We start from the raw sequence: 13,362 nt of genomic DNA, 5'->3' as shown, positions 1-13,362 counted from the left end.
AATAAACCAGAACTGCCCTAGAAAAGGGGGGGCACAAAAGTAGGAATAATGAAGTCAGTCTCAAAGTGAGACAGACTCATTTCCAAACTTTTCCGTTATAAAACAAGATTGTACTACCTGGTTATGACTTAGTAATCACATTAAGTTACATGTCAGCAACATTATGGTTCCTTAGACATGCCTCCTCAAGTAAGTCACATCAGCCTACTGAGATTTGTTACACAAACACCAAATTTTAGAACACCCATCTGGTAGCCTCTTATAATCAAGACTTTAGCTCTACATAAAATTCTATTTCAACTTAAATTCTACGAAATATTACAGATATCCCTACCCATATCTGAAGTCACTTAAGTATTTGGATAAAAAGAAAATCTTATCAAGTTGTATATTACACAGGTAGTCTATAATTTTTAGCATTGTATATACAATTAAACACTGTAAATACACTTTAATATTTCAAACTGAAAGATGTTTTACTTTAATCAGGATGGTACCTTCTCTAATTTTATGGGCTATGTGATAATTGTCATTTAGTATTCAGTTACACAAAATCATCTTTGCATAAACTATATTCAATTAAAAAAAAACCAATTATGGTGGAGAAATGTGGGTATTTTGGTGGTAAGGTGTGGTGTAACACCTGAAGGAGAATCTCTAAATCAATGTTGTAAAACATTGTTACTTCAAAAACATTAACAAAAAATTAAACTAAAAATGAAAACCAAGGGTCTCTGGAGGCTCCTTACCTTCCTCTTGCCCTAGGTTCTAAGAAGGAATATATAAAGCACTAAACTGGTACATGTAAACAAAAGCAAGTTTTTTTTTTTTAAATGAAAGATGTCAGTTCATACTTTCACGCTTTTTACTGCAAAGAAAAATCACTATCTGTCCCTTTTAGATTAGTAGGAGCTATGAAAAGGAAATGTCAGATTACAGAAACATTAAGACTTCATGGGCCAAATATTTATGTTCAAATTATTTCCAAAACTTATAAAGGTATTTAATTATTTGCAAATGAAAAAACTGAGGGTCAAAATTAAGCTGTCATAAATCACTACTGATGGAGCTAAATTTCAAGCCAAGGTCTTCCTCTAATATATACATTGTTTTCTCAGTACACTGGTTCAAAATTACCTAAACTTTACAAAGTAAACTTATAATTGAAAAAGCTGTAATAAACACTTTAATGACTTTAATAAAACATGTATAAGGACCTTACTAAAAACTAAAATGCCAACTTCACTTAATCCTTCATGTTAAAAAAAACTACACTTTACTTCCAATGGTAATATGTGAAGCACAATTCATATCATTTTTTACAAAATAAATTAACTTTAAGCAAACAATCTCAATGGTAAATGCATTTCATTATTTATTTAGATGTTTAAGCTCTCGCACTAGATTTTTACAAGCTGGTGAACACTGACAAATTATTTCTCCCACAGAACTATAACCACACATTCCCAGACGGTATAAATATATGGTTGAACTAACATTAATACACATCACCATTTTATCAATTACATAATAAAACAAATTATCAAGTATCCAAATATTAAGTTACACAGCTCAAAAGGCATATAAAATATTAGATGTCTGCTCAATTCATTAGCAGAAACCCACTTCTTATTTTTTTTTTGCAAGAGAGGTTGGGAAGGAAAAAAAAAAAATCACACTCCAAACAAAAATAAGTTGGTAAACAACCTCAGATAAGTATGAAAAAAAATTACAAGTATTTCAGAAATTTTATGATTAAGAATCATTTTAGCTACAATAACAAAGCATCTCTACTGTTTAAAAAAATATTTACTAAATTAAAGAGCATATTCTACATGTTCTGCACAAGACAAAGGCAACATTTTCCTAAAAATACTTAATAGCCCCTTCCCATTCTTTTTTTCAGGCCCTCCCTGTTAAGAGTTGCACCCCAAAGTGCAAACATTAAAATTAACTGTAAGGCTTTTTTTGTCTGGAGACAGTTAAAGACATGTGCTTCTGTACAATGAAGATTTCCAAAATGGAGGTTTTAGTATAACAGCACAAAATGAGATTTATAGAAAGACATTAAATAATCACTGTAAGACTTGGTTTAAAAAAAAAAAAGGGGGGGTTGGGGGGGTGGAAGAGTTGCGCAAACCTGATGTATTACCGGCACAAATGTGGGAGATGTAAACATAAAGTGAGCAGGCAAATAACCATATAGGCCCTATTTTCTATGTTTGAAATGACTGAAGGAGTAAACCACATAAGGTCCAGAGTGTTCATAGTTCCTGGGATTTTAGTTCTGTATGATACTAAAAATATACAAGTATTGTGCTGGGTATTTTGGCACCTAATCTTTCTAAATTTTTCTTATATATGGTAAGATTCTGGCATGGGAATAGATTTAAAGACATACTCAAGACTGCATGATTTCAGGAAAGATCAATTGGTACAAATGATAAGCACATTTTAAATGCTTAACAGCAAGAATCTTTTGTCAAGTGTCCAAATAAGTTGACTGTAACCCAAATATAGAGGTTGCAATTCTGTTAACGTTGTGGCCTGGTAAAACTGCTTTTCAATACTCCTACCGAAGCTTCATTTGACTTATTCAGCAAGCCAACAGGTTGGCTAGTATGTATGACAAATTAGGTCCTGTCTTAAGTTCCACTTCCAAGGCAAGGGCATCAGGCACCCCAGTTTTATTGGATACAACAGTTGTTTCTATGACCATTGGAGTCTTTGAAACGCAGTCGCATTTTAGGGCGATACTTCTCCAAATATAAAAGTTGCTTGCTGTTAAATGCTCCACGCCGCTTTCTGGAAGAGAATTAAAGAAAATTTCTGTAACAATTAAAGTGAAGTCTTGCTATGTTAACATTTACTGTGCTACCAGTAGTTATCACTTCTTTCGTGGCAATTCACCTTTTACTAATTTGCTATCACAACACAGAACTAGACAGGTGTATGTGTGTAAATGGAAAAGTGATAATAAAAAGTCAATTTTCTACATCTTCTTTATTTAAGTGGTGGTTATAATAATTAAAACTTAAAGAATCTATTTGTATGAAGTCCAAGAAAAGACAACCTTAATTTATGGTAACTGAAGTCAGAGGTTTTCCCTAGTGACAAGCCAGCTGACTATAAGATGGCTGCTTTAATTTGGGTGCTGTCAACTTATTTTTCTTTGATACCTATTTTATTGTATGTTAACTATACCTTAATAAAAATACAAGTATTCAATCAAGAATTTAGAGTAAAAAATGTGAAGAATTTATTCTTGCCGTAAAATCTTTGTAATGAGCACCTACCTAGAATACAAAAAGGATGCAATACCTTTATTATTTTGACTTTAATCTCTTTAATAATGGTAAGATGAACTAAAATGTTTTCATAGTATGATTAAACTTGCTGATTTTCAATGAGGAAATAAGTATTTCATTAAATACTTACTGTCTTATGAACTGCACTGCATCTTCGTATTTCATGCCACCTTCAATTAGTGCTAGGGCAACAAGTACTGGAGCTCTGATAAAGAAAGGATTTTGGTAAGACTTTTCAAAATATAAGACTAAGAAACCCATTACTCCAAACATTCCTAATACAAAAGTATTTATCACCAACCATACTTCTATATTAAATATAGGAAATAAATGTTGACTATGTTAATAAATTAAGTGACCAATTTCTTTCCTCATTTTTCTAGCAAACCAAGATTTTTACCTAGAACCCAAAATGAACTATGTTTTTGAATATTATAAATAATTCTAGGGTCTGCCTGGTGGCCTAGGGGTTAAGTCTCAAAACTTCCACTGTGAAAGCCTGAGCTCAATCCCCAACCAAGGAGCTAACAACCTACACGGTATAGCAGACCTCTCCTGTCTTGCCCTCTGCTCCCCTTAGCAGTATATTTCAGTAGATCTGCCTCTGCCTGTTCTACTCCCCACTCTGTCTCTGGTGAATTCTCTCACCCCTGAACCCCCAGTTCCTCAATGCAAAAAAAACAAAAAATCGTAGAGGCTATGACATACTTTATTGGAGGTTAATTTGGAGGCTTAATCAAGTAGTGGTTCTAAGCAGTGAAGAATACTTTCCACTTTAAAAGTTTGCTTCCTTTATTATTAATGAGACTGTCATATTTGCAAGCTAAATCCACCCTCCCTTATGGATATTCATTTGACTTTTAAGCCACAATACGGCTACTTGGGGGGTGAAGGGTGGCGGTTATGGATTTATAGGGATATAGCGAAATGTGTATTTGGGCATTACTTGGGTAATGAGTTCCTACTAAATCAGAATCTCCAAGATCAAAATGCTATCAAAATATACCCTATGCAATTTAAAAGAAACATTTTAAGAGCTCTTTACCACAAAGAACTTGGACAATGCTTCCAATACCACTGATAAAACCTAGCACACATAATACTGCCCATAGAGACAAATGTAAATTGCAGTTACAGATTTATTAATTCCAGCTGAACTGGTATACATTTTCCTATTATGTTCACCAACTATTAAATTTAGTTGAATCAATAATCAAAGCAAATTGATTCACACAAGGATAACTGAGTCTTAACGAAATAAAAATTTTTTTTTTTCTCTACATAGGATCAATTACTATAAATGGATTCAGGAAATTTCTCTTACCTCCCAAGGCCTGCAACACAATGAACAGCAATACAACAACCAGGTTCTTCACGAAACTTAATTTTTACAAGACTTAACCAGTCATCAACAATCTGGTTGGATGGTGGAGCACCATCATCAAAAGGCCAATCCTAAGTCAAAAGAATAAATGTCTTAAAGATTTTTAATATAAAACCCACACCAATCTTAAGTTTCTAATACCCCAAAGTTTCAAAAGTATTTGGACATGTTTAAGCATGTGGTTTATTAAACCTAACTATCAAACAAATGCTGCATCTTTATTATAAAGGTCCTTGATTACTTCAAACCATTCCTTAGCTTTAATCCTTATTTGGAAATTAAGGTACTGTACAACTTTGTAGTTAAAGTATTAACTATTTGAAGCCCATAGTTTTTGAATAAACCTTAGCAGTACAGTATCATAAATCCAAGCCACTATTAAATACTTACAAGAACACGTATGCCTTCTTTCTCCACAGGAGTAGTGTCGTAAGTTGCTTCACATACTCTTACTATTGTGGTAACTCCATACTTCTTAAGTTCCTGGGTAAAACATATAAGACGCCAATGAAGTATTCACAAAAGCAAGTACTACTGCTCACAATTTGCCATTTTGATTTCTAATTTTCTGGTAACAAACTCATGGTATTACATATGCAATGTTCAAGAGGAAAGCAAATCTACTTTTAATAGAAAAGGGAGTGTTAAGCACATAAATTCTTAATAAATCAAACTTAAAAAAAAAAGAACATAGTCCTCACACACATGTATAAGTTATTTATAGTTAAAATTATGAAATGAAGAAGTAACAAAGAGGATTAGAGGCAATTCAGAGGTAAAGGCATCACTCATGGCTGTAAGTAATGTGACCTGCCTCAATCAACTCTTTAAATGTTTATTTGTAGTACACATTTAGTCATTCCAGTATGCATAAACTTACAAATCTCAAAAATGCTGTGTAAAAAATCCTATGCCGTTTAAAACCAAAGAATTCATTACTCATAACTCCTAGCATTAAAAAAAAATTGATGTAATTAAAAAAAAAGTATTCCCCTATTATTTGGGAAGTATTTGTTTCTGAACATCTACAAGTATGCATGAAATAAATGTGTAGGCACCCAAATGTATAGGAACTCAGCATTACAATCCTGCCTTGTAGTCAAAAGGCAGGCAGCAATGAACTTTGTCTATTTAGCAAACACCAGGAAGTAGAACTAAAAGCTGAAAACTGGACTCTACGACACTAACTTACTTATTAGACTTAAGGTATTAAAGCATGAAAAATTCTATGTGGTAGCCTTTGCCCTGTAATTTTTTACAAGTGAAAAAATTATAATTTTTTTACAAGTCCACATACCAATTTAAATTAAGCAAACTCTGAGGCACAAAGTACTACACATTAACTTACAAATCCAAACCAAGCACACGTTCTTTTCAAAATGTGTAAAACAATTTTTCTAACCTAAAGACAATGAAATTTCATTCCTGTCAGTTGGAATTACAAGGATACCACCTTAAATCTCCCAAAGTAGCATTAATTTTGTCACATAAAAAGCACCACCATTAAACTGCCATTAGTTTAAGACATTTAAAAAGAATCATACCGTACCTCTATAAATTTGTTTAAGGTTGCATTGGTTGGGTTGTGAGTAATAAGAAATCTCATGTTCTTGTATGTGACTTCCACAGGAGCTGGGCGGTTCATTCGAGCCATGTTAATTTAGTTAAAAAACACTCAATGGGGTTATGAAAGAATTCAAAAAATTGAATACAGAAATGATGCAAAGAAACTGAGTCTACTTCAATATACTCCACTTGAAATTCTCAGTGCTTTGAGTAATGAAGTTGGGAGTAATGGGAAATGAAATGAACCTCCTAAGAAGCAGCAATTCTTCAATCCAGTAATACTGAGGCAATAGAAAGGAAGTGCACTGAGGTTTACCCCATCCAGGTCAGAACTCTTGTAAAATGCTCTGTAGATTTCAATTCAACACTTCTGTGTCCAGGTTAACCACTCTTATGGGGGCTTCTTGGTGGAGTAGTAATGAATTCTACAGTTCACTTGTCTGCATAGAGGTCGTGCTGTGCCTGGCAGTAATCTCCACTGCCCTTCAGAAACTCCATAAATGTGTGACCAAGAACACCACAGAACTGCTGTTTAAAAGAAAAACAGAGAAAGAGAGAAAAAAGTTGTTTTCTAATTCAAAAGGATCATGTTATGTTTTAACGTATGAGTATCTTTTCAAATTTCAACCCAAGCCATCTTCTCAACTTTTACCTGAACCACACAAAAAGTTAGTTACAGATTAAATTAAAAAAGAAAAAGAAAGCATAAAACAAGCATTCAAACATATTACTTTAAGTGAAAATTAACTGTGTAACACATGGTTACATCTGGTGATCAATTATAGTAGTCCATAATATTCTTTTAATGGCTGGTTGTTTCACATCATTACAAACTGCATACTTTGAAGCCTTTGGTCCTTGTTTTTATTTTCTATAGACTTAACCAACACATTCTTATGAGAAAGAAGAACCTGGCTTTTAAATTTCTTCCACAAACACTGCTCATTTGGACCTCAATAATTTATCATTCCCTTTTAACAGATTTTCCTTAACTGAGTCTCTGGGAAGTTATTCAACTTGCTATATCAAGTATTAAAAGGCTGTTATTATTAATCTTAAAAATGAAATCTAATTGTCAAAAGCAAAATACTTTTATAAGTATGCTTATAATTTCCCCCAAGTTCCCAGCAAAAATCTAAGTCAACCTGTGTTAATATCAAACATTAAATGAATATTAAAATATTCAGAACTTGTAGACAGAAGTATCTGTGTTAATATTCTCTTTCACCTAATATCTTATAAAGAACTTGTGTAGTGGGGAATACAGAACTAAGGAATAGTAGATTAGCAAGGGCCCTAAGAGCCAGTCATTGTAACAACACCTTAATTTCATTTTTATGGGAAAACAACCAAATTGAATCAAATCATAACTATATTCATTTCACACCTTTGAATAGCAAAACATGATAGTTATAACTGCTAAATTTTGAGGATCAATCACATGGAATTCCAACAGATTACAGAAAAAAAAAAACCCTTAGGTTATTTTTTTTGGGTGTGTGGAAACAAAGGAACAGCCTCAGGAGGAATTTCTTAAAAGGTCATCCCATTAAGATAAACTTTCATGATTTTAAATCTGTCCAAATAAAGCCCTCAGAGGTGATTATTTCATTGACTTGCTAGCTTGGCTGAGAAAATACAGTAATCAAATTAGCATTATATGTTAATTTATGTGACCAAATAACTACACTCTACTTGCAATATAGGCTTGCAGTAATCTGGAAATCATTTCAATGAATACTTTTCATCTTAAATCCTACCCCTTCTTCCTTAGAATAAAAAGTACATCCTGGTATCTTCCCAAGGATATACAAAGAATTAATGAAAATCACATGTAAATTGTTAAGGACAAGACTCCTACACCTCATTCATTACTTTTTAACTGCCAGGTTCTACTATCTTTTATTCAATTGAATTCTGACTTGTTAAGAGTATTTCACACTGTTTCTATATTTAACAGCTAATATTTCTATTACAGCTGAGCCTAGGCCATATCTTGTATGCAGTTTCACGAAACACCAGAGGAAGCAATACAGAAATAATTCATTTAGTCAACCACTTATTTTTATAAGTGGAGCCACCCAGTGGCTGGGAACTTCTACAAGAGCAGCAGTGACCATTAATAACCAGCATCTTTCTGCTAGCCATTCCTCCAATTTCCTTCGCCTGGGGGAAGGGGGGGATCTACTGACTGTCAGCTCAGAATCACTACTAGTCCATTGCACATGATCACAATATACACGATGGAGAAAAGATCAATTTCTTTGCAGAAGCTTGAGTCAGTTGTCTAATTGCAAAGTCAAGGCAGTATCAGGAACCACTTTATCAAATAGTTGGAGTTTATTCTGCATCCTTTAGGTAGTGCATCCTAGAATAAAGGCATGTATAAAATACTGCTTACACTTGCAGATTGTCTAGACTTCTGGTTTTCAACTGATTTACTGGCATTAAACAAAATTCATGTGAAAAAATTAAGAAGCACTGCCTCTGAATCTGGATCCCAAGCAGATAGCCGTTTCTAACTATAGTGCTAACAGCAACTGAATACTCTTGGGATGGCAGAGGCTCATACCGACACAAGGTAAACCTCAGAATTCTGGCTCTAGTTGGCTACAGTTGCCACAACCCCGCAAGGAAGCAACAACTCGTTACACCAAGGATTTCAGGAACTGTTCTCAATAGTCCCGGATTAAAAGGCGCCATCCAGGGCCATTTCAGGATTGGCAGCGAGAAAGTGCATGGCGGTGCCCGGCCGGGGACTCCCTCGCTTCAGTGCAACAGTAGCTCCGGCAGTTTCCAAGGTGTCCAGACCCAGGCCATTTCTCGAATGACTAGCCCCAGAGTAAGGACAAGACTCGACTTGTTCCCATTATCCACAGCCCGAAGTGGGGCATTAAATCCGGAACAGCTCGAATTACCAGGTGACGACCGAGGGAACAGGGCGGGGCAGGGAGCCGATTTCCTCACCTAGTAGAGCCAAGCTCTAAGCCCAGCAGGGCTGCGGCTCTCGCAAAGCCCCCCAATGGCCGCCGCTCGGATCGCGCACCCACGGGGCCCGCCCGCGGCGCCCCAGTCCGCGCCGCAATCACGGGTTCACGCCGCGCCTTCAGTCAGGCGCGAGCGCCGAGGCCATTTTGTCTGAGGCGCCGGTCCCGGTCGCGGAGCACAGGGATGGCTACACCGGCTCCTGTCCCGCGCCGGCCCCCGAGCTCCAAGAGCCCCGGCCGAGACCGTTACTAGCCCTGCGGAGCCGCCCGCCTACCCCACGCCGGCCCGGGTCTGGTGGCGACCCCGCCGCCGCCGCGCCCTCCCCGTATCCGGCTCCGCAGTGACACGCGCAGCCCTCGCCCCACCCCGGGCCACGTCTCCGGTGCCCCGGCGGGCCGCTCTCTTTTGGCCAAACAAAGGGGCCTCGGGACGCCACGGGGCCCCCCGGGCCCGCACCGGGCGCGCCATACCCGAGGGCCAAGGGCGGAGGCGGCGGTCACAAAGCGGCTTTTGTGCCGCCCCGCCCGGCCCGCAGCGGTGGCCCAAACCGCCCCCGCAGCCAGGGGCTCCGCAGGGACGAGGAAGCCGGTGCCTCCGGCCAACCGCCACCACGCAGCCCCGCGGGTCCCGGCGCCCGCCTCCCCTCAGTCAGCTACCGCCGGCTGGCCGGGCACACAACCGCAGTCCGGACCCCGCCAGCACCAGACCCACCGGAACTGCAGGCCGGCGGCCGGGAGCGGACGCCGGGATCCGAACAAAGACAGAGACGAGGGACCGGCTGTGGGTCCCCGGTCCGAGAGGCGGCGGCACGACGGATACTCACAGGAATATGTTTACTCATTGAAGATTGTGGCCTAATCATACAGCCGGTCCCGAGGCGGCGGCGACACAGGCGGCGGCAGTGGCGGCGGCTGCAGGGCAGGGGGCGGCGGCGGTCGTCGTGGGGCGGCGGCGGCGTTGCAGGCGGCAGCGGGGGCACCAGACTCTACCATGCAGTGAGCGGCTCCGAGGAGAGCGCGTCGCCGAGTCGGCCCGCAGTCAAGAGAGCCAATGCGCGCGCCGAGGCGCCTTTGCGTCACAAGCCCAGCCTTTTATAGTCAGTGCGACGTGCGAAGCCGCGGCCACCAATCGCGGCCCGGAACTCCGGGCTGAACGCCGAAGAGCGGGGGCGGAGGCCCGCCTCGTGCGGACGTCACCGCGCGGCGGTCGCCGCCGGTGTGAACCGGTTGATGAATGGCGCTGTGCTGAAGTCCGAGCATCTCGCGGGCGGGGGAGGGACGGGGCGGTGGAAGGACTCTGAGGTGGGAGAAGTCTGGGGTAGGGTAGAGAGTGGAGCGGGAGAAAATACCCTTCGAGCTACTAGAATGCTGCGAGCACCCCTGGTTCTAATAATTAACACCACAAAGTAGTGCACACATGTCACAAGTGGAGACTTGAAGTTTGCCTCAAACTTAAAATACAATCCCTTTAGGGCTGGAACCGTGCCTCAGTTCCGACCCTGCTCGCCTCTGCCTTAAGTCATAACCTCAGTCAACGTTGCCAGCGGTTTACCTTGGCACCTGCATCCCTGCCATCTCCGTCATCAAGTAATATTTATGTCGCACGACCGCTCTCCCTGGTGACTCAACACCTTGAACGCCAGAGCCTTAGGCTCGGACAGGGTGAATTCTTGTTGCCAGGGGCACTTCCAAGCGGGGAGAAAGTTATCTTCGTAAATTTAGCCTATAGAAGACTGGGTGGTGTCAACTGATGCAGATAAAGCCCTGTGCTCCCCACAGTCATTTTCGGTCACGCCTCCAAACCACATACGCGGGCAACTGCAGTTGGCTCGATTTGTGGCATTTTGAAATCACATGCATCCTTTGTACAGCTGCTCACTTGATGTGTTGTCACAGATAATTAAAGGTTAGACACTGCTTAAAGGAAGCAGTTTTTGAAATTAAGAATCTTCAGTTTTGTCCAGGACCGATGTAATTCTTTGCGTTAAAGTGAAAAGCCGTCCTTTTTGTTCATTTTCAGTCCCGCTGTTTCACTGCCTTCATAATTTAGGGCCTTAAGAAGTAAAGCCTTGTCACACTTGTTCAGCACTACACAAGGGCAACTCTGTCATTTATAATCTGAAAGTCCTTTCTCCTCTGTTTTTTGGACGGCATAAACAGGACTTTTACCTGCTTTGAAGAACTTAGTTTTCCAAGAACACTGAGGCCTTTTGTTTACTGTTTTCACTGGAAAGGGCTTTAGGGATCAAATTGTGTTCTCAGTCAGTGTACTGCAGCATCTTAGGATTTATTAGAACTTCTATTTAGAGACTGCTTGCATACTTACATCTAACTTTCTTATAAACATATACTCTGTAAATGGTGTAAGAGCTTTTGGAAAAAAGAATTGAGCCAGATTTTTATAGGAACAAAAGTTTAAAATTGCTCAGCTAGGAAATTTTTCACTTCATCTGATTTAAGGAACACCAAAGAGCTTGAGAAATGTATTTTTGTTCCTTTGCATATAAATGGTCAGAGGAATAGATTTTAAAGACTTCAGTCTTAAAAGATATAGGAAGATTTATTTATTTTAAAGATTTATTTATGCATAGAAGAACTATGTAGGATAGAGGGGAGAGGGAGGAGGATTCACCAGAGACAAAGTAGGGAGCAGAACAGGCAGATCTACTGAAATACACTGCTGAGGAGAGCAGAAGGAGAGGTCTGCTGGTCATTTGCGAGGTTAGCTCCTTGGCAGGGGATACAGCTCAAGCCAACTAGGTGGGCCTTCAAGGCGGTATCACTGAGGATTTAATCACTCTGCCATCAGGGAGACCCATATATAAGAAGATTTTTTAAAAAATTGGGTTAGGGAACTCAAGTCACAAAAATATTTTGTTATATAAAAATTTAGAAACCTTTATGTGGCAAAAGACTTTTGAGCAAGCTAAAATATAAATGATTGGTGGGATAACATATAGGTGATATAGCATAGTCAGAATTATCATCATAATGAAAAGCTTGACTAATACATACAGTAGTGTAGCAATTGCAAAATGAGCAACTCTCTAAAAGATGGTGAGCACAGTGATGCAAATCGGAAAAGTGAGCTTCTCATGTGATGGTTTTTCAAAACATGAATTTGGTGGGATAAGATTTCAGTCTGTAGATGGTAAGCAAAATCAAATCAGTATTAGGCAGTTTTCTTGTAGAACTTGTGATACAAGTTGTGAGCTTTGTGATCCACAGATCCTATAATTACCATAAACAGTACTGACATGAAGTAACCGGGCAACTATGCTCATCAAGCTCTAAGAACTGATTTAAAACTCACAAGTGGACTCATAAGTCTTAGGCGCTCAGATGAGGTACCACCTATTTCTGTTATAGTTTGAAAAGCACACAGTTCAATCTTTGAAAACTGGAAATAACTGACTTTCAAGAGAAAGGGCACACTTTACTTTTGATAAGTTCACTGAATTCGATCAGGTAGTCAAGGGCCTGCTACTCTTGCAACTGCTATGTTTCTATGGGTCCTGCTTCATTGTGGTTCTCTGCTGTGCTAGAGGTGCCCACTCTTACTCAGCCCAGTAGTTTAAAGCTACTGATTCTTAGAGAATGACTGTCCATCCCACAAGTGATCCTGAGATTCCTGTGACCTGAGGACTCACAAACTTCTATAGACCTGTACTGGTAAATCAGCAACAAGCTGTATTGGCAGGAATTCTACAGACTGGGCTCACTGTATGGGCTTACATATAGTAGTCCAGATAGCCAGATGTAAGAACACACCTCTGAAAGCTGATATTGACTCTAAGTTCCAAAAGAAGCCCTAAGATAGGAGACTTCTCCCACTATAAAGTTATGTTACTTTCCTCAGCAGAACATATGTTCTTGACTTTATCATGGTAGGCCGGACTTTTCATCACCAAATATGCCAAAGCCCAATTGTTACTGGGAGATAAATAGTGTATGTAATAAGAGCATTAGGATGAAGATACTATGGAAAGTGAAACACTGCAGAAAGAAAACAGGTCAGCAAATCTTGATCATGAGCAGGGGAATCTTTACAAGAACTGCAGATTACTGAATGATTTCAGTTATATCAGACACATAAAAGGAATGGAGGATTTCATCT

At 39.5% G+C, this 13,362-nt stretch overlaps 1 protein-coding gene across 2 annotated transcripts; it reads right to left on the bottom strand.

Moving 5' to 3' along the window:
• Positions 1 to 1,351: 1,351 nt before the first annotated feature.
• On the bottom strand, positions 1,352 to 10,784 carry PTP4A1 (protein tyrosine phosphatase type IVA, member 1). Of its 2 annotated transcripts, none has more exons than XM_004673599.2 (6): positions 10,070 to 10,784; positions 6,242 to 6,786; positions 5,083 to 5,175; positions 4,633 to 4,763; positions 3,439 to 3,513; positions 1,352 to 2,805 (listed from the first exon to the last, which is right to left on the bottom strand). In XM_004673599.2, the coding sequence occupies exons 2-6, from the start codon at positions 6,344 to 6,346 to the stop codon at positions 2,688 to 2,690; spliced, it is 522 nt and encodes a 173-aa protein (XP_004673656.1). In that variant the 5' UTR covers positions 6,347 to 6,786; positions 10,070 to 10,784; the 3' UTR covers positions 1,352 to 2,687. The 2 variants fall into 2 exon arrangements, with proteins under 2 accessions (XP_004673656.1, XP_004673657.2); XM_004673600.2 differs by having other exon boundaries at positions 6,242 to 6,783; positions 10,070 to 10,272.
• Positions 10,785 to 13,362: the final 2,578 nt, after the last annotated feature.

This window comes from Condylura cristata, unplaced genomic scaffold (genome assembly GCF_000260355.1).
Source record: "Condylura cristata isolate star-nosed mole 26May11 unplaced genomic scaffold, ConCri1.0 scaffold00001, whole genome shotgun sequence".
Taxonomy (NCBI): Eukaryota; Metazoa; Chordata; class Mammalia; order Eulipotyphla; family Talpidae; genus Condylura; species Condylura cristata.
This window is presented reverse-complemented; position numbering and strand designations above follow the sequence as displayed.

Excerpts from the sequence above, each read along its gene's own strand:
- PTP4A1 (XM_004673599.2), bottom strand. The coding sequence starts at position 6,346 with ATGGCTCGAATGAACCGCCCAGCTCCTGTGGAAGTCACATACAAGAAC. Across the intron at positions 3,514-4,632 it reads TGTGTTGCAGGCCTTGGGAG|AGCTCCAGTACTTGTTGCCC; the intron begins GTAAGAGAAATT and ends TTTCTTTATCAG. Across the intron at positions 2,806-3,438 it reads GCAGTGCAGTTCATAAGACA|AAAGCGGCGTGGAGCATTTA; the intron begins GTAAGTATTTAA and ends ATTCTCTTCCAG.